This window comes from Macrobrachium rosenbergii, chromosome 13 (genome assembly GCF_040412425.1).
Source record: "Macrobrachium rosenbergii isolate ZJJX-2024 chromosome 13, ASM4041242v1, whole genome shotgun sequence".
Taxonomy (NCBI): Eukaryota; Metazoa; Arthropoda; class Malacostraca; order Decapoda; family Palaemonidae; genus Macrobrachium; species Macrobrachium rosenbergii.
In genome coordinates, this window is record NC_089753.1 from 22,463,610 (window position 1) to 22,486,267 (window position 22,658).

A 22,658-nucleotide genomic window follows, 5' to 3' on the forward strand; every position below is an offset into this window, starting at 1 on the left:
CAGCAGTGCTCTTATAGATCCAACCGAAAGTCCAATTTAAAAACCCATCAGTTGGCGCACATGTTTAGAATAAATAGGAATAAGAGCAGCTGTTCATGAAAATAAAGTAACTTTTTTTAGTTGAAAATTGATGAAATTATTGAGTCCCTTAGGACTATTGTTTTGCTGGAACATTTATTGTATTATAATGTTGTATCTTGGTATAATGGCCAGTGAACTCTATGTTAGGAAGCTTTGTACTTTCTTTATGTTAGATTGGTGTCATTCATATTTCAATATGAAGTCTCAGTGGTATTTTAATGTAGCTGTTTTCACCAAGGATATATTTTGTAATTTTGTGCCTGCGTAATAGTCTAGTTTCTGTAATGGCTATGAATGTAAGGGACAGAAATGTTCATTTCACTGTACATACAGTACTTGTAAATTGTATTTCATCTCAACTTGTGATGCTCACGGTTATGGAAATTCAAAGTACTTATGGAAGAATGTACTTTGGATACAGTATATGTAATTATTTATAGAAACTGAAATTAATTGTGTGTTATTTTGGCTTTTATAAGCAGTTGATACATTTCATTGTTCTTTGGCCAGGCAGTTTTTTTATTGCATTCTATGTATATAAGTACAGTACTGTACATATGTTCAACAGTATAATTCTTGTGTTTTCAATATGTAGCATCTTGTTCCACTATTCAGTATTTCCCTTGATTACACAGCACAAATGTTGAGGAGATTTGGTTTTAGTATGGCAATTATTTTTGTCATTTACAAATTGCATTTTTTTGGGAACCAAGTGGACTTGTTGAATTTATCTAATGATCTGAAATGAATCATATTGTTTGTGGATTTTGATGAAAAAAATATTAAAAAACTGTAACTACAGTACCAAGAAAATATTTTGAAATACGGACTCCAGATTTCATATGAGTAGCTCACCTGTTTTCTTAAAGTATATACAGTGCCTGTTTGTTACAGGCAGTCTGCAATATTATTTAGCCTAATTATTAACAAGTAGGGTATATTTCTTGGGCATTAATATTTTGTCAGTAATAATACAGTAATTTATTTATTTTACAATTCCGTATAGGCAAAGTTTTTCATTTCATTAGTTACTTTCCCTAAGGTAGAATTTCAGTTAGAATTCGTATCGACTCATATTAGTGGCAAGGGTGATGTCGTCAAGCTTTCTTCTTTTATGATTTGATGTTGGTCGAAAATGCATTGCAATTGATGGCGCGCTTGTGAGATTTTAGTGCTGTATTGCCATTCAGATTCCCTGTAGTTTTTGCTTTGCGAGTAGTTGGAAGTTTCTTTTTCAGCATTTCTGAAAATACTTTTCAGTTCTAATAAACAAACTTTTATGTCAACAGCCATTCTCTTATATGTATCCTGTGCTTTGAAATGTCCTTATTCATTTTCTTTTGTGTGAGTAATTTTATCCCCCATTACGAGACCTGTTAGGAATTTTGTGTAGGTGGTGGTCATTTTTCACAGAACCTTTACAAAGAACCTTTGTACAAAATTTACTTGTAGTGAAAAAGATGATTGACTTTACAATAGTGAGCATATTGTTTGAGTACATACTGTACTTATTTACTTAGTATTAAGGGAATCATGCCATGCCATGCCCAGATTGTGCTATTTATGGTCATAGGTACTGAATTGGATCAATATTTTCATAGTTGAACAGAGGAGATATAGATAGTAAGCCAAATGTATTCACAGGTTCGAGCTGGCAACCTGGATAAGAATGAGGCATTGAAGAGTAGGAAGAAACACAAGTGTCCACACTGTTCGTACTCGACAGATAAAAAAACCAACATGGACAGCCACATTCGCACCCACACCGGGGAGAAACCTTACGCCTGTCAGCACTGTCCGTACAGATCGTCTCAGAAATCCAACTTAAAGTCCCATGAACTGGGGCACAAGTATGGAAGTTTTGGGAAGCTGTCTGGAGGCCATGGCAAATTGAAAACCTCAAATTTTATGTGGTAGATCTTTTCATTAGCATTAATAGAACGTACTCTTTCTTATCATAGAAAGGTAGGTTTGCAGTGTTTTGCATTGTTAGAATTGCTTTTCAGTTGATGAGGGAAGCTGTTATTTTGAGGAAATATTTAGGAAGTAACGATTAGTGAAGATAGTTATTAGGAAAATCTTGTGATGAAGTTAAACCCAAGAGTAGTAAATTTACTTTTCAGGTACCATACAGGTATTACAATTTTTTTTTTTTTAGCTAGATTTCAGTTTGTTCCACAGGCCATATATGGAATTTAGAATATCTTTTTTTTGGCAGAGAATTTTTTTTTTTTTTTTTTTTTTTTTTTTTTTTTTTTTTTACACAATTAAGCAGAAACACTTCATTTCTTAGTTATTAAGCATTTTTTGGATTATTAATTCAGCTTGAACTCAGGCTCATGACAGGATCCTTTGTAACTAATCAGACAAAAAAATATTGCAGTGTCTGCCATTCATGGTAGTCATTGTCTGCAGACTTGGACTTCAGTAAGTTCAAGCTCTATTGTTTTACTGGAACTCATAAACTTTAGGATCACCTAGATAAATACAAACTAGATTTCTGGGATGTCACCATTATTGATAAATTTCTACAAACTGAATTTTGACCTACACACTTATCTACACCTATACCTCGTGAGGAATAGAGTTAGATTAAATTTCTGTTTACATGTTTTTGCAGAATTAAGTCTTATCAGGTTTTATTTTAAAGTTGTTTGAAGAGCTCAGGACTTTCAGATCTTATTGGGAGATTACCATTTGCCAAATGGGCTTTCTAGCATGTATCCAAATGGCCTGGTGTGGGGAGTTGTAATCAGTTTTGCATCCTGGTTTGTGATATGGGGTCCCAGAATACTTTACTTTCTTTTTCAGTGGGCAGCAGCTTTTTTTTGGTTTGCAGTAATTTTGGACTACCCAGTAAAGGCAGCAGCCAATTTGTTTTTGGTGTATTGAGGAAAAAAATGACAAAATACAGTATGATTACTATCCAGAGAAATTTCATATGAAGTAAACTATTCCAGTTATCAGGCAGTAAATATTGTGGTTGAGGAAAGTGGGAGGTCCCTTTAATGGTGGAAATAGTTTCACTGGCTTGAGTATTCTTCTGTTGTTCTTTAGGATGTAGAGAATTTGTTTTCAACCACACTCTTGTCAGCTATGTCAGTACACTATTATGGTTTTGGAGGCGAAAGTATTTCAAAAATGTAGGCAAACAGATGTGTTTTTTCAGGAAATCTCTAAGTTTAACTTGAGATGTAAAGAATTTAGTTTAGGTATTTTTGGTATACGTAGGTACTGTCACCAGGTGAACTGCCCAGTGTTAGAAGCGTTGTATTGCATTATGCAACTTTTTAATAGGATACAATAGAAATTTTTTAGTTGATGTAAGAACCCTCTTACACCTCAAGACACAGTACACGTTAAGAAATAAGTGCATAAATATACAGTACATATGTATAAATATGAATGTGTGTCTTCTCAGTACTTATTGTACCAGAAAACTGCTATTGTCAAGTAAATGTTTACAAATCCTAAATGCAATAAATACTCGTTAAAATCTTCAAAACTTATTTAATTTCCATTGCATATACTATGACATGTTGTCTTTCTTGAAAAAGGCATTGGGTTTTCACAATGCCATATAAACCACAGCTGTGTGTATACTGTGTGCAATTGCAGGTTCATTCTCACATGAATCTGTGTAAAGTAAGTCTCTGCCTCCTTACAACAAATTTTCTGCGACTTTTATTAACAGTGAAAATCCACAAACTGAGTGGGCCTTCCTTATCCATTCTTTGTTCCTCTTACTGAAGATAAACTTACTAGCACAATTGTGGACATTATTATTATTAATAAGTATTGTAACAAGCCTTATTAGTCATTTCTAGCCTGTAGGGATGGAATGAAGGGTTTGCTCTGTAAATGAAAGGTGAAAATTGGAGCAAGGTAAAGCGGAAGGTGTTGACAGCACGTTGAAAGGAGAGCAAAAGGGGACAGAAAAACAGAGAGGTTGCTGGTGGGGTTAAAGGGATACAGCAAAGAACCTTTAGCACGCTTATCTACCATATGCTGCACAAGCTACAAACCAACCATGAATATGCAGTAGTTACTATGACTGACTAATTGGAATGGCTTAGAGAAGCTTCTCTCTTTGTCACTTCATCCCTTTGTTTGGCGGAAATTGCTATGAATTTCCACCGGTATTCTTCAGAACTTGTGTGATTGTTTATGAAGTGAGTACGAAGGTTTGCGCCATGAATTGTTTATGAAGTGAGTACTGTACTGAGGTTTGTGACATGAATTCTTTATGAAGTGAGTACTAAGATTTGTGACATGAAGTCATCAGGTACGGTACTGAAATATTTTTAGAAAAATTAAAAATCACTCTTGATATGGGGGAGAGTTTTCCTGTTCCTCTTGCAAACTGTTATAGCCTTCGTAGACTATATCTGTGAAGGGTGATGCAGATGAAGATAGATGACAGTAATGATAAACAAAAAAAATTGTTTCAAAATCTAGTATTAAATTTTTATGTATAGTATTGTCTTACTGAGAACTCCCACAAGTTGGAGTTGCATTATGCTCCTCCTGCTTTGTGAATATAGACGTTTAAAATTTTTTTTTTTTTACATTTTATTAGAAATTCATACACCTGAAAACATACAAAACTTGGGTTGATGCAATAGTTTGTGTTCATATGCGGAGTAAATTTTTGCGTGAGTCTGTTTTTATTGCTCAGATTTTGTATTAAGTCTTTTTCTTTACGTATTATCTTCTTGAAGATTGTGAAATCAAGTTGGATACAGGCTGGTATCTTTACAGGTCAGACCCATCACAACCAGTCAGGTAGCAACTGAGAGTGCAGAGAAGAAACACAAGTGTCCGTATTGTTTGTACTCGACCCGTTACAAAAGCAACCTGGCAGTTCATGTTCGCATTCATACAGGCAAGAAGCCCTATGCTTGTCAGCACTGCTCCTACAGATCTAGTCAGAGGTCGCACTTGAAGTCTCATGAGCTGAGTCATAAGTTCAGAAGAATTTGGAAGGATGCTGATTCATGGCAGCAGCAGTAGTGTTCCCATACTCTGATGTTTCTGGTTTTATATTTGTCAGAGTAAAGCCAAGAAGAAATAATGGTTTTTTGTATGTAGAATAAGGAGGCCTTTTGTCACTAAACATGGATAATTTTAGGGTTGGATACCTAAAACTGATTCCCTGTTGTCAAGAATTAAGTAGACTAGTGTAGCACATGTTCTCTGGTTGATTCTGATACATGCTTGTGCCTTTAATATGTTCAGGTATATTTTGTAAATAATAAAAAGAGGAGGGTGGAGGTTATCCATTGAAGGGTATAAAGGAGGGTAATAAAAATATATAAACCTCAATTAATTAAATTATCTTATGCCATAGTTATTAATAAACTTGTACAGTATTTGTGAAACTGATTAGTCACATAATGTCTCTTACTCTTTGATGTAGGCTTTTTGGGTGGATGACCATATGGTGAATCAACAATAGTATATAGGTGTCTGGGTGAAGAATCTAAAGAAAACTGTCATAGTTTACCTTATTATTAGAGGTATGGCTTGGTTTGGGATATATGTTAATGTTCTGTAAAAGGGAAGAGAAATTTTTAGCTTAATGGTTTTTGCTTTGTTGTGGGAACAATTAAATAAAGTCACACTGGTGATTTAATCTTTGTAAGCTTGACCTGTACAGAATTTTTATTTAAAGCACCTTAGTTCTGTAACGACCTTATTCTTCACAGGTGGAGTGGAAAACAAGCTGGGTTGGTGGGAGCGTGAAATACCAATGCTCTGTGTGCTCGTACTGCACAAGTAGCAAGCGGTACATGAAGCGTCACACAAATCGTCACTTAGGTGTTAAGCCTTGCCATTGTTTATATTGTCCAAGAAGCTTTGCAGACCACACCACCCTTAAGAATCACTTGCGTTGTCATACAGGAGAAAAACCGTTCGAGTGTTCTTATTGTCTGTTTAGAACTTCTCGGAAAAACAGCTTGCAGACCCATTTGCTCAGACATAAACCTTTGGAAAATCAGCTTGAGGACCCATTTACCCCAACACAAACTTGAGTTTCAAGAAATTGGTGAAATGAGTTGTTAAAATTTTTGAAGAGTTTATGTAAATAATACATCCCAAAGTATTACAGTATTGCTCAAAAAAAGGTTTCAGAGAGGTTTATAGATAATTTTGCATAGTGCTTTACCGCTTTTATTGAGTGACAAACTATTAAAAAACTGGTGATTTTTCCTACACGTATACAAACCTTCAGTCTTTACATATGATTTGTGATAATTTGTCACTCCTGAGAATTGAATATTTATCCAATCATCAAATATTTTAAGAAAGCAAGTTATGGACAAAATTCAAATTTTGCTGCTGAAGAGAAACCCTTTGAGCCAACCCCATGTAAATACCTTGATTCACTGGTCTGTTTGAAATATTTAATAATCTTACAGTAATTGTAATGATGACAGTGGTAACAGTAACAAACCTGGAATGGATCAGGCCTACTCCTTGGTACAACAGCCTCAGTGTCCTCTTCTGCAATACTCTTCCTAGCACAAGGATGAATCCTGATTCTTGAAGATGGAAAGAGGGGTCCTGGTCTTCGGCAAGGTCTCCCCATTCCTTCCCATCCTCTCTGAGAGAGGTGAGAGGACTTAGCCTAATGGTGAGATGACAACTACCTCCTTGAGGTGTTGCACACACTTCCCCTCCGGAGATACTTTGTGCCTCAAAGCATCAACCAAAGGGCATTCACCTACACTTCAAGAGGTTAGGTTAGGTTGGGTACTTAACCTAACTTAGGCAAGCCTAACTAGTTCTAGCATAACCATACCAAACCTGCACTTCAGTATCCTGAGACTTCTTGTCTCATGACATCAACCTGCTCTTCAAGGGGTTAGGTTGGGTACTTAACCCAACCTAGCCTAGCCTAAGCTGAACCTAGCCTAACCTGACCTAATCTGCACCTCAGTAACTTGTATCTTCTTAGCTCTCCAAGCCTCAGGATCCAAGGATAGGTGTTCCGTAGTGTTGTTAAGGAACAGTACCTCGATAGTTTCTTTGTCAGCAACAGGAGGGCTCTATTATCCTATCATCTCCTCTATTGACGGTGTTGGTGTATGGGTTTGCAGTAGCGCACAGCACAGTGGTCAACCAGACACATTCCAGGAGGATGGATGTATGACAGACAAGTTTGGTCACTAGGGTCAGTGTTAGAGACAACTGGTCTTGATACCTCGACGTTCGATGTTTCAAAGAATTGTTCAATCTAGGAAGACGGTCAGTTAGTCCATCACTCTTGACACTCTGAAGCTGTTAATATTCGGCTGTTTCTACAGACGGGGCATAACAGCCATTGACCTGCCACATTGAAAATAATGCTTCTTGTCCGGTCAGCGAAGTTAGCAATGATTGATCTGGTCAGTACTTGGTTAGATGACCTCCTGGAGCACTGGAATCTGTTAACATATAGGATATGTCTTGCACCCATGGTTAGAAATGTTGGGGCAAGTCAGTACTTGAATAAGTGACCTCCAAGAAACTTCTGATGCTGTTGGCACCTAGCAGACATCTTTTGCATCCATGATTCAAGTCCTGGGCTTACAATTGCATCCATGATTCAAGTCCTGGGCTTACAACTTCCCATCGTTCTGCCTGATTCATTGGGAGATCAACACCTCAAAACTAAGTTCAGATAACTTGTGTTGTTTCCTACTCAGTCAAGAAGCAGTCTGTAGGAGCTCCATTTCTTTTGACTTGATGTAGTTACACTCCCCCTGTGAGGAGTGGGGGATGTAAGCAGTAGTTGCTGCTGCAATTGCCAGTTGATCCACAACCCGAGAGGGAGAGAATGTTATGTGGATCTTGAAGACAGTCTCAGGAGCCTCAGGGTCCGAATAGGCACTCCTTTGATAGCAGTGACACCAAGGTAGTGGTATGGTTACATTATCATCCTCCAGAAATTTTTCATTCTTTGAAACTTTGACCAGGGCTGTAGGCTCTTACACTTCCTTTCTTGGAACTTAAGCACTGTTCTTTTTAGACTTTCAAGAGTCTCAAGATCCAAAGATAGACACTTCTTGGTGTGATAGCAATAACACCATGGTAGTGCCATGGTCAACAAGAGGTCCTAGTGTCCTTTTATCTACTCTATTGCAGTGCAGGTACATGGGTAGACAGTAGAACATTTGGTACACTGGCCAACCAGACATATCCCAAGCAAGATGGATGTAATTACAGTTCATTTGCTGAAGTCAAAAGATAAGGACAGTTGATCTTGCACCTTGACTTCCAGAAATTTGTTCAACCTCTGAAGAAGCTTGATCATATCCCTTCTTTTTTTTATTTAGTGAAGTTGGCGCAGTTCTGTTCTGTCTTCTCGCACCCTTGAACAAAGCAAGACATCTTTGGTATCCATTTACATCTGGAAGTTTAAGCCTTTTGCCGTTCTACATTTTTCAAAGGTGATCAGAGAGGTTGATCATTCCACTTCTATGGTCCTGTGGTTCCAGTGACAGTATGGCATCTATGTTGTCTCCAAAAAGATTAGACTTTCAGTCCAATGCCAACAACTCGTTCATTAGCTTCAAGTTGGCCAAGGAACCGTGTCTAAATTGTCATTTCTCCGAATAGTGAGATGATCAAACGAGCGTACCCCACAACTTCCTGGTGGGCATCAGTAGGTTTCGGGCCAGATCATTTGAAGGCCAGGGGCATTGGTCTGTCCATCGCATTCAGGAAGAACCTGTTGGTCGACTACCAGGATGGAATGTAATCGTGCAGATCACATTCATTTCTTCTTACCTTTGGACGTTGCCCATAGGTCCTTGGACTCCTTTTCCTTGGAGCCTATAATGGATGCTCAACAAGTCATGTAGTTCACCCAGCTCTTGAGAGACAGGCTGCATCTCGCCTAAGGTGTGTGGGACTGGCCTCCGCCCTATCTCCTGTCTTCCTTCTTCTTCCAGTGAGCAGAGGAATAGTGAACGAGCCGTCACTTACTGGACAGGCATGCATGCTGGTTATCTAGGTGACTGAGTACCCTATCTATAATCTAGCTCCATTTGGATTAGTAGGCGCAAGCCCTTCCTTCTCTCTAGCAAGGACAGAGAGGAATTGACTATGAGCAAACCAGTTAGTTATTCTTAGCTTGATAGTTTCTGTCACTGTGGGTTAATCCAAACCTTTTTGATTCTAAATGCCTGGAAGTCTGACGATTGAACATCTCTCATGTTCAATAGATCAGAGGTATAGTCTCCTTCCTTTGCCCTTTCATGACCAGGAAGAGAGTACCCAGGTGAGCTGAACTACCAGTCAGTTTGGAGATTTACTCAATCTTTTCTCCAAAAGTTAGTCTTCCTTATGTAAAGACTAAGGGTTTGTATTTGTGTAGGAACAAATGACAAATTTTTAAAATCATTGTATTTTTCCTAACATACAAAACTGTGGTCTTTACATAATGGGCCCACCTCTTACCACCCCTCATTCTCTTACCTGGGCCAAAAGGTAAACTGCGTAGAATTGAATGCGCACTGACTTGATGGGCGGTACTTCCGCCCCTACCATCGGTAGCTATTACCATAACCACCTTGCAAAAGTTGAACTGCTGGACTTCCAGTTCGCTGAAAGTTAATCCCAAATGTAAAACCTCAGGTTTGTATGTTAGAAAATACAAATTACTTTTAAAATTTGTCATGTTTATATGGCAATTGTGAAAAAATAGATAACGTTGGAACCAAACAGGGCCTCAGTTAAGTAGATGCATCAGTTGAACAATGAACAAGCTGTAACATTTCTATCAAAGAGCTCATATTTCTCTCACGAGAAAGCATTTTTGAATGGACCCACAAGCAAGGGATCCTGTTCTAAGACTGGAATGCTTTGGTACAGAGATTTTGGCACTTGATGAAATTGGTTATATAGTATACCCACCTCCAAGTGTAATGCAATTGAATTGGTACCTGAGACAGCCCAGCAGCCACCATTTGTGGCTTAGTTACCTTCCATATACAAACACTGCCTGATACATGGTACCCCCTCTTGGTTGTCTCATTCTGACCAGTTCAGTAAAGCATATTATGCACCATGTTCGTTCAATTCATTTGGATCTGAAATACACTGGCTTGGCTTTATGAAAGATAGTGGGTGAACTTCATGGTCTCTCTTTTAGTGTTAAACACACAAAGGGTTGGAGGTCCATAGCCTTCGAATTTGCCTCGATATTTGTTGCTAAGGCTCAAAATCCCTCAGGGGAGATTTTGTTAATGACGATCCAGACGAGTTGCTATTATCTCCTGTCAGATCACTGTATTGCTATCTAAAAAGGACTCATTACCTCAGACTCTTGTGTCTTAAGACTTTTTCTTAGCACTGGCAGGAACAAAAAAGAAGTGTCCAAGAATACCAACTCCTTTTGGCTCCGTTAGGTCCTCAGGCATGCTTATAGTTCTTTGGCCTCTTATGCTGACACGTTGCAGGCAAGAGCACATGATGTTAGGGGTCTTGTCTGTTCATAGGATTTTGAAGGCTGGTACTCGTCTTCATCAAACCACCTTCATATCCTTTGGTCTGCAGGATGTTTCCCAAAGATCCTTGAAACTTCTTCCTTGGCCCGGTGGTGGCTGCTCAACAAGTTGCGTAGCTCATCCAGTACCCCCAGCAGGATAGATTGTATCTTACCTAAGATGATGGTATAAAAGTGACAATGAATGAGATGACTGGTCTTTTTCCTTTTCTCTTTCCCCTTTCTTCTCTACTGGCAGGCAATGAGAAGATTGATCCATCTGTGCTGGAACTGGTTAGATACAGGTGAGTGAGTGGCCATTCTGTTTGGTTATATTTTATTCATACACAAATAATTCCTCTGAGAAGCTAGCCCTTCCTCTCTCCAACAAGGAGCGAGAGGAATGATGATAACAAATTGGTGGCTAACATAGGTTTGTTTACAGACAAATTGGTGGCTAACTTAGGTTTGTTGTCTTGACAGGTGTTGTTCTTTAACTTCCTCCTATACAACATCTCTCCACATTGTGTATTACCCCAGTAGTCTGACTGTTTGATAAACTATTTTTCTAACAGATGAGAGGCGTAAGTCTCCTTCCTTTGCCATCTCTTAGCCAGGAAGTGAAACCAGGTGTGCTGAACCTCCAGTTAGTTCATGTCTTTCTTTCCTCCCACCAAAAGTGAGTCTGTCCTTACGTTAAGACCCAAATTTGTTCTACATATGAACAAATGACGAATTTTTAATTAATTTGTATTTTTCCATAGTTAACAAACTTGCGGTCTTGACGTAGACTGCCCACCTCTGGCCACCCCTCATTCTGGTTACCTGAACGGAAAGAAACTAGATGCGTCACGGCATCGTGGGTGGGAGAAGATCGGCTGATGCCTCCTCTCTCATCCCATTGGCCAAAACCCTGTTGCCACCAATTCCATATACTACAATTTTAGATTTTTTTTTACCGGTTTCCAGCTGGTGCTAGAAGAATTTATCCTTAAGTTAAGACTGCAGGTATGTTAACTATGGAAAATATAAATAAATTAAAAATTTGTTGTTTTGTAACTTTTGTCCCTAAGTAAATGGACTTAGTTTTCTCTTGTTCCTTTGTGTAATGTGTTTGGAGAACAGACTTCATTTTAAAAGTTTCTTGTAATCAACTACCATACTTTTCATGTTATGCCATATTTTGCCCGGTGATGTAACAGCGTTTTTTAAGCGATGCTACATTATTTTAAAAAGTGGAAGAGTTGTTGAAATCCGCAATACTAATACAAAACTCCACAGTTGTGTAAGAGCAGTACAAATTGGAAAATAATACAATTCACCTGTTTGTGTTTAACCCTTTGGATCATTCATGATGTACTGACTTTACATACAAAATGCAACCGTAGGGTCACTGTTGATAAAGATGCATATTATTTGTGTGATTTCAAACTTGTCACTCTGACTGTTTTATTGGTTGGCTTTTTGTGAGCACAGTAATAAAGCACAAGTATTCTGCTTTCAAGTTATGTAAAAATGAGTATCATAGACAAAAATGGCAAATATTGTGATCACAGCCCTGGCTCTAGGACAAACAGGGCTTTCAAAGGCCTAGTGATGGTAAGGATTAATATACTAAGGCTTCATTGAGCATCATTGCTTGTGGAGTGCGTGGAAGTTATGCTGTCTAGCAGACCTTTCTTTCAAGTGCCTCTTCTTCACTGCTTTACCAACACCACAGGCCTCTCTGTCCCTCTGCCTCCTGAGATTTTGGTTGTACTCCACATTTTCTTGCTGTTTACATTGTGATTATTGGCTGCAGTTTAGTGATCATAGGATTTAGCATGGAATTTTTCATCTTCATTCCCTTGGCCTCATTTGGTGCCTGTATATACTTTATCTTCGTGATTATCAAGTACTTGGGTAAATTTAAAGGTACAGTAATTATCAAGACTTGGGTAATTTTAAAGATACATGCATTTATTTCAGTAAATTGGAAACAATGTTCTTTTTATGTCTTAAAAAAAGTTTTAATTTGCTCATGTATTTGTGTAAGCCATTTATATCATGTTCAGCATTGCAGTAGAAAGAAGCAAAAGGTTATGAGGATTAGTTAGACAAGAATCTGGTATCTTCGCAGGTCAGACCCACCACTTCCAGTAGGAATGCAGCTGGGACTTCAGGAAAAACACACAAGTGCCCCTATTGCCCCTACTCGTCGTATAACAAAAGCAACGTGGCAATTCATGTTCGCACCCATACAGGGGAGAAACCCTACGCTTGTCAACTGTGTCCTTACAGATCTAACCACAAGTCCAATTTGAGGGCCCATGAATTAAGCCATAAGTTTGGAAGGATTAGAAATAACATGGGAACTCAAGGCCCCCATTTGAATAATTAGCCTGGTTTTTAAAGTTCATGCTGTATTGTGGTTTAGAAGCTTTAAGGTCTGAATGATTGAAGTTGTGTCCACCTCAATGTTTTTTTTTTATTTTCTTTTAGTTTACTTTTCTTTGTAAATTGGTAGAACTTGAATGGGGTTATGACATTAACAACTTAAGGGAGAACCATTAGTATAAATAATGCATTTATGAAATAAATCCAAAACAAAAGGATAATCGTATCAAACTACAAGGCCAAAAATAACAGCTTACTAAGTATAGTTTGTTCAAATTTAAACCATGGCCCCTTAGGCTAGGATGGGTCTACAATACAGTTTAAAGTTTTTATATAAGAACACAGTATGTAGGAAAGCATCTTGAAAAATCCTCTTCTCAAAAACAGAAGGGATACAGTTTGTCAGTTTAATAGACAATCATCCTTGTGTAGTGGAGCTTCAAGTTTGTTCAGACAGTGGGCCCAAGGGTCAGGGTGGTACCAGAATAGGGGTTACAAAGGCTCGTGTTGAAGAATGTAGGACAAATCTTGATCATAAACAGTGGTAGCAAGAGCAGCATGATGGTTCAGGTGAGCAGTGTGGCTTATGGGTCCCTTGTTAATACTATATAATTGAATCTGGTTCTTAATGGGTTAAACAGCAAAAGGCATACCCATAAAAAAAAGGTTATATTAATCTGTAATTGTTAGTACTGTTTGTATTATACTTACCAATGAAGTAATGCAAAACCTGTCTGAATCTGGCTGATGATGACTAGTACAGAATAGCGCTGAAGGGTCCATACTTGTTTTTTGTCATTTTTATACTGTAGCTTGCTCGACTTTGTAGTATTGTTACTTTTACCCTGTGAGTCTTTAGCTTATAACTGAAGCACAAAATGTAGCTAGTATTGGGCTACTTGAAACTATTGTCATTTGATAGGAGTTAAATGTGTGAAGAACTTTTAATAATGTAATGACTTCTTCAGTTTGCTATATGGATGTCAACATGAAAAGTTAATCCTCCAGTGCTGCATTTGTTGTTAAATAATCAGTGACATCCCTCTTTGATGTTAGTTACTGCAGTTGATAGTGTTACAACTATCATTATTTTATTGATGACAGTGCATATTAATGAAAGCCCTCTTCTTAGTGTACAGTGTTTCATAGGGATCAGTGAATCTTGTGAAAATATATTGTATGTAAGGAACATTTTTGAATAAAAACAAAATACAGTACACTACATTTTTGTGCTTTGATCCCATAAAACTTACCCTTTAAAAGAAAGAGATTCAATATTGATTTTATGTTTTAACTGCTCTGGATTATTGAGGGTGTTCAGTGGGTCTGCCTATGTATTGATCTCAAGTTATTTTAGCAGTTACTGGCGCTGTAAGATTCCAAACTTACCGATCCTGAAAGTGTTTATACGAAGATACAAATTGCTGGTATTGTTACCCAGCTAGAGGATGTGGATTTGGTATTTGAAAGGATAACTAACTTTGGATTTCAGGTGGGTAAAGATTGCTAAATGAGGATGAATTATACTCAACTTTCGTAATCACTCCTTCCTAGTGTGGGCCTTTTTACCCCATTATTCTTTTATTATGCTGGAGGTCCTCCATTTTATAGTGACTGGCAAGTGTCTTATTAGCATTTAAATTTTTGTATATACAGATTGTCCATCACTAATCCGGCAGTCAGTAGTCTGGAACAATCAGTAATCCGGCACAAATTTCCAGCTAGAGTAATTTAATGTTTCTGCACTAATTTTCAAATTTCCTGGGTCACTGGCGCTTAACTAAGCTCACCAGCTCGCCGATTTGCAGTGGCGCAGTGTGCTGCATCAACAAACTGGAGGTGTATGTAAACACAGGCATGCTTTTGCTGTTCCATTTTTACATTTTATTATTGTCTTTGGTCTACGCTTTGTATATCGTATAGGCTACATATATGGTAGCTATTTACATTATACAGAACTTTCCTATTCACATATTAACAGTATTATACAAACATCAACATAATGAATGTGCATCTTTTCATGGATCTTTTAAAAGTTATGCCTTACTACATTGTATCCAATTGCATATATTCTCATGTTGCTTTTGTAATATAAATTCACGATCAATGTTTGTTTAGGAATGCGATAACTGTGTTTATTTCTCCACATTTAACCAGTTCAGAGTGCTTTTCTTGTTTCTATAAAGCGTAAATAAATATAGAAACTATTTTATTTGGGACAAGGATATTTTCCGTTATACGAAGTTTTTTAAGTTGAAACATAATCTTAAACAATCTTGTTGTGAAATTAATTTAGCTATTTTTCGTTAATATACGACGCGTTGGAATCGGTTGTTTCGACTGGCATGTTTGTGAAAAATCAAGATTCTGTTTTTATTTTCTCTTGATTTCATCAAAATGTAGCCTGAGCTTTACATACTTTATCTTTTATCGGAGTGAAAACAGCAGTAATTTGTATTCTTTCATGCCCAGTAGTTTTGATTAAAATGCATTCTCTCCAATTTTATTTACGGCCGAGTTTCGTCCATGTTGTCATGTTCTATAATTTATAGCCATTAGCAGCTTGACATTGTTTTCAGCTTCAGCTACAACTTGCAGCCTTAAAGTTACTGTATATTTCCTTGCCGATCTTTTCTCCAAAGTGAATAAAGGGTATAGTGTAAAAATATATGTCCTAATGTACAAAGCACTTAACGTCATTTGTAACATAACTACAGTAATTGTTTAACTGTACAATAGGCTGAAATACAAGCAAAACAGTTGTTATCCAGTACAATTATCAGCAAAACAACAGTTTTCCCGTCCGGTTGTTTATGAAACATGCACGCATTTGTAAAGAGTATAACATTACTAACAATACTTCTTTATCATTCTCTTTTACCTTTTTATCTAGCATATGGAATAAAGAGATGAAGGAAAAGAAGTTTGTCTATTGTAAGTTGGTCTCTCGCTGCCTGCCTGCCAAAATCTAAAAATATTTTCAATGATAGGTATTAATTGCTAACCCATCGTAAACTTTCGAATATCGTAAGTCGACTAGTGAACTCGAGCACTACCTGTATTTGATAATTCTTTTTTCTTTATTAACCAACTTGTAGTGATTTATGGATATTTTAAAATTCTAGGATGAGGTGCTTAGCTACTGGGTTTCGTGTATTCTAGCCTAATAAATCGCTAATCCGGCACCCTCTAGGTCCCAGTGATGCCGGATTAGTGATGGACAACCTGTATACCTTATCTCAAGGTGTGTTAAAAAATCCAGAGTATCTGAGCAGTTGCATTAAGGGCAGCCTGTAATTTGTTGGCAAGGTCAATTGCCTGAATCATATAATAGACCTGCAATATGAAAGAAAACTAGTTCTCAAAGTACGTAGTTATCACAACAGATAGATATACTGGTGGCTACAGGACGTGCATCTCCAACCTCTTGACTCCACACCACTACCTGTATAGCAACATCTTTTTGACAGGTCAGTTGGCTGCTGTAGTTTGTCATGGCATAAGCCCTGGGTCATTAAGTGCTTTAATGGTGTACTGTAGACTAATGAGCACCTAAACTGAAAATCGTTGCTGAAGGGATTCCTGCATACTTGGCAGTGTTGATATTTAAATGCAGATGATGTCTTCTATTTTTTAAACTGACACTTGGCATTCATACTAAAAGAAATATATGCAGTACTTAAAGAATTAACCTGAAGATTTTTCATTTAAAATTCTATTAATCACCTCACAGAATTCCTTAGTTAAACTGGGAAGCCTTTATTGCACCAGATGATTCATAAAGTGTAGGTTACATGTAAAGTGTAGAAGTTTGTGTTGTTCAGACAGCATTGCTATAAAGAAAGTTGAAGCAATTTTGTTTTTTCAAGGTTTCCCATTTAATAGACACATTCAAAAGTAATCAAGGAGCAAATTAGAATTAGCAGCTCTAAAGAGATTAGGAAGAACTGACAGTACAATACTGAGTTCTGGATGTGATAGGCCAGCGGAAGAGGATTCCAAATTTGTTTACTCTTATTTTGTCAGATTTTATCTGTGATGTTTTCTTAACCTGTTCTGTGGTGAACTGCTTCATCTGCTGTTTAGCAGTGCCATAAGCACCACTAGGGGCACTCTTTACCCTTCCTCAGAACTAGACTCATTTGCCTAATAGTGATCAATAATTTAATAGTAAGGTATGTTAATATTTTATCATGTGATTATGGTAGTTACACAAATGTAGATATTTTATATAAAAAAAAGTACTGGAATGTTGTATTCTATACTGTAAAATTATAGTAATTTAACCAAACAGCTGAGTCACAGGTCCAGATTTCATAGATCTAACTCAAAGGAATTGTTTGTCAGTAAAGAAATATGATTGCAACAAGAGCAAAGGGAGTAGATGGTTTTGGGGATGAGGGGAACTGTAGGAAAATTGTAAAGAATATTTACTACTTCTTGAAAGAATGTCTAGTACAGTACTCGACACTGCTGGACATGGCCCACAAAATGTCATCTTTGAAAAAGAGGTTTTTATTTTCCTTGTTTCGATGTGTTTTTGTAATTTCTGTTCTTTGTTGAAGTTTCCTTTGTTACCTCTATTTATATTTTTCCAATGGTAGACATTCATCTCATGTGGTATTGTGGTATTAGCAGTGTAATTTTGTCTCGTGTATTAGTAAGAAACTGAAAGTCTTGAGGTTGTAGTTAGATAAATGCTAATATCTTCACAGGTCGTTCCCATCACCTCAAGTCAGACTGCTGCTGGGACGACAGAGAAGAGACACAAGTGCCCCTACTGCCCCTACTCTTCTGATAACAAAACCAACCTGGCAATTCATGTTCGTATACATACCGGGGAGAAGCCTTTTGCTTGTAAGCATTGTCCGTACCGATCTAATCAGAAGTCAAATTTAAAGTCTCACGAGCTGAGCCATCAGTTTAGAAGTATTAGAAACGACACAGGTAAACCTTGGCAATGATAGGCTGTTTTGCTCTTGTTCCATTTGATCATGAACTAGTGGCCGAGTCACAGTGCTTCGGGCCTTGTTGTGTAGGTTTTCATAAAATATGTATTTAAAGTTTAATTACTCTTTATGAAAATTCATGGGAGTAGTTTTTTCAGTGGAGTGTTTAATTAGGAAGTAAAGGTTCTTGTGCTGAAGAGTATATTTTATTTTTTTTGTAATCAGTTAAAAAAATTTGTCAAGAAACAGAGGAAGGAAGTAGTATCAAGACTGTAGCTATATTTTTTCAAGTGCAAAAAACCAGATTTAGATCTTTTTTGTGTGTTAATGCCTATTATTGCAGTATATTATATATTACAACTGTCGTATCTTGGTTAAAACCATTAGTGCAACTTCTTATTTCAGTTTTTATAGTTTAGAATGATATAGTATTGTAGTTTAAGTTCCTGTATTTTGAAAGATCATGCAAAGCTTTATGTTTGTAAGTAAATTAAGCAGACATATTGACTGAATTAAAATCCATTTAGTGTAATGGTTTATGCTTTTTGTTGTTAGGTTTAAAATGTCCTGTAAATAAAGGAATCTTCTAGGGCCCTAATGACTAAAAGTCTACATGCCTTTAGGAAGCTCTGTCAGGTTCTTGTTAATCTAGTCATGAAAAAAATGGAGATCATTTTCAACTGAATGGTTTTGATAGGTTGTTGGGCATCTAGTATAAGATTAAAATCCAGGAAGAAGATGAGCATTTGCTTTGCTCTTTATGGTAAAGTGTGGTCAATTGCACTTGGCTGACAAATTATTCAACATGCAACAGTTATTCATATATCCTTAAATTTGTAGTTAAACTGTTTATCACTGATAATAATAATAATAATATAATAATAATAATAATTAATAGAGTAGTAGATGCTTTCCCTCTGGATGTGGGTAGACAATGTTTTTTGCATTTAATGATGCACCACATTCATCTGTGTATTAAAGGGAAATTAAAGTAACAAGATGCCTTTCACTGAAGAAGGTACTAGCTTGATATGGCCAAATAATGTAAGATTCTATGTAATGTATATGCTTATTTTTAATAAAAGTAAGTACCTTTATTTCTTTTGTATGTTTTATCCAGCTTTTGTCATCTTGCACTGAAAATACTTTTTGTGATGGGGGGGTTATTTTTATGGTTCTTAAACAAATCAATTTTTTTATCCTGTCTCTTCACAACGAAGTTATTTTCAGCTTTTAGAAGGAGCAGAACTCAGATTCGTAGCAAGCGATGGTTTACGGTTGGGAGAGTTTCTTTAGCTAAGCTTGGGACTGTTGAAAAAAATAACAGATGTGACAGTAGTAAGCTGACAACAGTGGAAAGACCCAGAAATTGACAAAGAAAAAGCATAGATGGAGACCTAGATCAGACTGGAATTCATGCACTGAATGCACGGGATAAGAACATTGGAAAGACTTCTCTCATATCAGATCCCAACAAGGGAAAATCTTTTGTAAGTAAAGCTTGGTGATTTTGAAAAATGAATTTGCATAAACAAGTTAAAGGTCGGGTTCAGTCACAAATATCACTTTCATGGTGGCCAGAGAAAAAAGAATGATCACAAGGATCTTTAAAGCTTCTTGCATTTAAGAGAACATTTATTCACCTCCCAAATGCTTGAATTGATCTCCTTCTCTCTCCTTGTTGTCAATGGTGCCACAATTCCTTTAAATAATTTGGATATGCTGAATAAGCGTACCCTTTAAAATTTTAAGGAACTAAACTTTTCACTGGGTCTTAAAACTAAGTAATACTTAGCTTGATTGGTGTAATGATGCTTGAAAATGCATAGTTGAACATGATTTCCAGAGCACAACTTGTGAGATGCAGTGAGAACTGAGGCAGTCATCTGAGGACAGGAGAAGGACCCTCCTGTCCTGAGTCCTTTATATTCTATCACTGTGCCAACAAGCACTATTCTGGCTGAGACCATCTGTAAGAGAATTCTGTGTAATTGGTTGGTGTCTTATGGGATCCTTGGTGGGACCATGAGAGTTTAACTACTTTGAGGACAAACAGCGGCTAACAAAAACAGGTTTTTCCCACATCAAAATCTGTTTTAATGTCAAGTAGCCTCTTGCAGCTGGGATTAGGATTACAGCTAGCAAGCAACCAAACAGTCAGGCAATCATGCAGTCAGTCTCCAGTATTAGTAAACATCCTACTTATATAGATATAGAGGAGAACTCTTCATGATGGTCTTGTGAAAGAAATAACTGTGACCCCACACACTGAGAAGTGAATTTAGGGTTATAGGGTTATATCATTATTAATGTATCTAGAAGTCTGTGCCTTGGGTGCTCCTGTCAGTTTCAATGAATGTTAGGGACATGAGTAACCAATGTGGTGCAACTGAGTGAAAAGACATGATGACTGATAGTATCAATTGTCATTACAGGCAGTCCCTGGTTATCGGCAGCCTTGTTTACCGGCGATCCGGTTTTACGGCGCTTGTCTAGCAACGATGATAACCAGATTTTCGTCGCTGATAACCATTTATCGGCGCCGATCGCCTCTCATCGGCGGCACTGATCACCGGTTATCGGCGCCGATAACCAGGGATCAGTGCTATTATCGCTGATTTTTGGTTAGTGGCGATTTTCGGTTGTCACGCTGATAACCGGGGACTGCCTGTATAGAACAAATTGCCATTTAAAAAGCGTCTTAAATTTTTATTTTAGGCCACACACATTGGAAAAGATATTTAAAGTAATTGCTCAATAATCCAACTGAGCAATTTTTGAAGTGCTATATGTTCAAGGTTCTATACCTTTCAACTTCGTAGAAACAACTGTTAAAAAATTCTGTGAACTTGAATCATTCCAACAAATGCAATTCTGGAATTTCTGAGATGTAATAACCTGACTTCTTTGGTGTGGGCTTTGTACAGGTTTTGTTTGGAGCCCCAGGTTTGGTTCACTGAATTTTTATTGATGATGATGATGATAAAAGCAACACATGATTCAAAGCACTTTATAAAACAGTAGTATGAAACAGTCCATTTGATGTATGGGGAATACTTGCATCAGTATTGGTGATGTAAATAGAATTTCGTACTGAATAGATTTCACTGGCATCTGTTACTATTGATAGTAATTTTAAGTCATGAGGTGTCATCTCATCTAGAATTTTCACCTTATCCACCATTCGAAAGTTCAAACTTTGTCGTTGAAATCAATTTCTGGTTCAACTTTTCTATATTTAATGTTGCAAAACAGTTTAATAATGACACGGGGTTGCACAGCTCTTGCGGTGCTATCCAAAGAAATTTTCTTGAACCATGAAGAAAATGGAGCAAGTTTAAGAAGCTGAACAGCAGGGCGGGAAGGGATGAAAGGGAGTGGATGAAAAGTAAAAGGCAGAAAATTGTGCAACTGGAAAGCCATTGCATAGGACCATTAGCAACATCTACAATGTGTCTGCAGCTGGAATCTCTTCACAAATTTTGATAGTTTGTGGCTGAGATTCAAAAAAAAAAAAAAAAGTGTGATCTTTAGCATAACGTGTCACTGTGCTCAGGGACTGTTGATACTGATTGCTTTATGTATGAATAACTAGAGCATATTACTGTATATAGACTTATTGGTACACTAGGTTTTGTGTATGCATAGAATTAAAAATATTGTGTACAGACAAATCTGATTAAGTCTAAATTTAGAAAGTATCAAGACCTCATCTGAGTGTGTTTGGATATTAAGTACAGTGTTTTCGCAGGTGGAAGTGCTTACCGTTCGTCAGAAGAAGACAGATGTATCCAGGAAGAAACACACGTGTCCTTTCTGTCCATATTCTTCAGCCATTAAGACCAACATGGACAGTCATGTTCGCATTCACACTGGGGAAAAACCTTTTGCATGTCGCTATTGCTCGTACAGGTCATCTCAGAGGTCTAATTTGAAGGCTCACGAATTTGGACATACTAGTTCTGGAAAGAGTGCGAAAGTTAACAGTTTTGTTTTGTAATAAAATAAGATTTTATTTTAACTTACAAAGTACAGTATACAGCCTTAAGAGTAACCAGTTTGATGTTCATGTAATTATTTATCACTGTCAATCTTGTAGGAAAGCATGTAGTTTGCTCTTGGACTTGCTATGCATTTTGTGTTAAAATACCATTTAGTTTTAAATTCAGCATAAGGTAATTGTAAGATATTACCTTTTCCAAGAATTGTATCCATTTCTCATATCTTAGACCTCATAGTATAAAAAAAAAAGTGCATTTGCATTATAACTTTAGAGTAGTAGCAAGGCAGGATAAAACCAATTGTTGGACCAAGATAAATTATCCCAAGCTTGCAGTTACCACAAGATGAAGGACTGGTGTAAAAGAGATGATTGCAGCTTTGATATGACCTGCTAAAACTTCTAGTATGAGGTAAAGGAGCAGTAAGATTAATGATAAAAAGGAATTTTTATAATGCAGTTTCTGAAGAAGAGTCTGGTATCCAGACGAAGATTCTAACACCATGGCATTAAATAACACGAAGAGATGAAGACGATGGAATCAGGGCCAAAATTTTGAAAACTAAGGCTATGAAGAATTTTAAAGTATTGGTTTCTTTTCAGTCTCCAAGAATTGTAGAGGATAGGATTGGGGGGCTCAAGCTTGACATCCCTTCTGTGGAGTTTTGTCACTTGTTTGCATTTTGGTTGTACAGGTGTCAAGAATTTTTAGATGACCTTATCTAATCTTGTTGGTTTTTGGTTGTACTGTGCAGTTTACAAATATTGTTTATAGGGA

The 22,658-nt window shown here is 37.1% G+C and overlaps 1 protein-coding gene across 47 annotated transcripts in view; it reads left to right on the forward strand.

The window, feature by feature from the left end:
* The window catches only part of LOC136845002 (protein abrupt-like), a 239,411-nt gene that overhangs the window by 45,720 nt on the left and 171,033 nt on the right, over nt 1–22,658 (forward strand). For 2 of the 47 annotated variants that reach the window (XM_067114657.1, XM_067114658.1), the window contains exon 6: nt 4,843–5,731. The exons of 39 other annotated variants lie outside the window; for them this stretch is intronic. In XM_067114657.1, coding sequence (XP_066970758.1) covers nt 4,843–5,094 — 252 coding nt within the window. In that variant the 3' untranslated portion in view covers nt 5,095–5,731. Of the gene's footprint in view, nt 1–1,725; nt 3,587–4,842; nt 5,732–5,789; nt 7,319–12,674; nt 14,151–17,646; nt 18,750–21,631; nt 21,852–22,658 lie in introns of those variants that run through there. 6 more of the 47 variants (XM_067114660.1, XM_067114656.1, XM_067114659.1 and 3 more) reach the window with 6 other exon arrangements.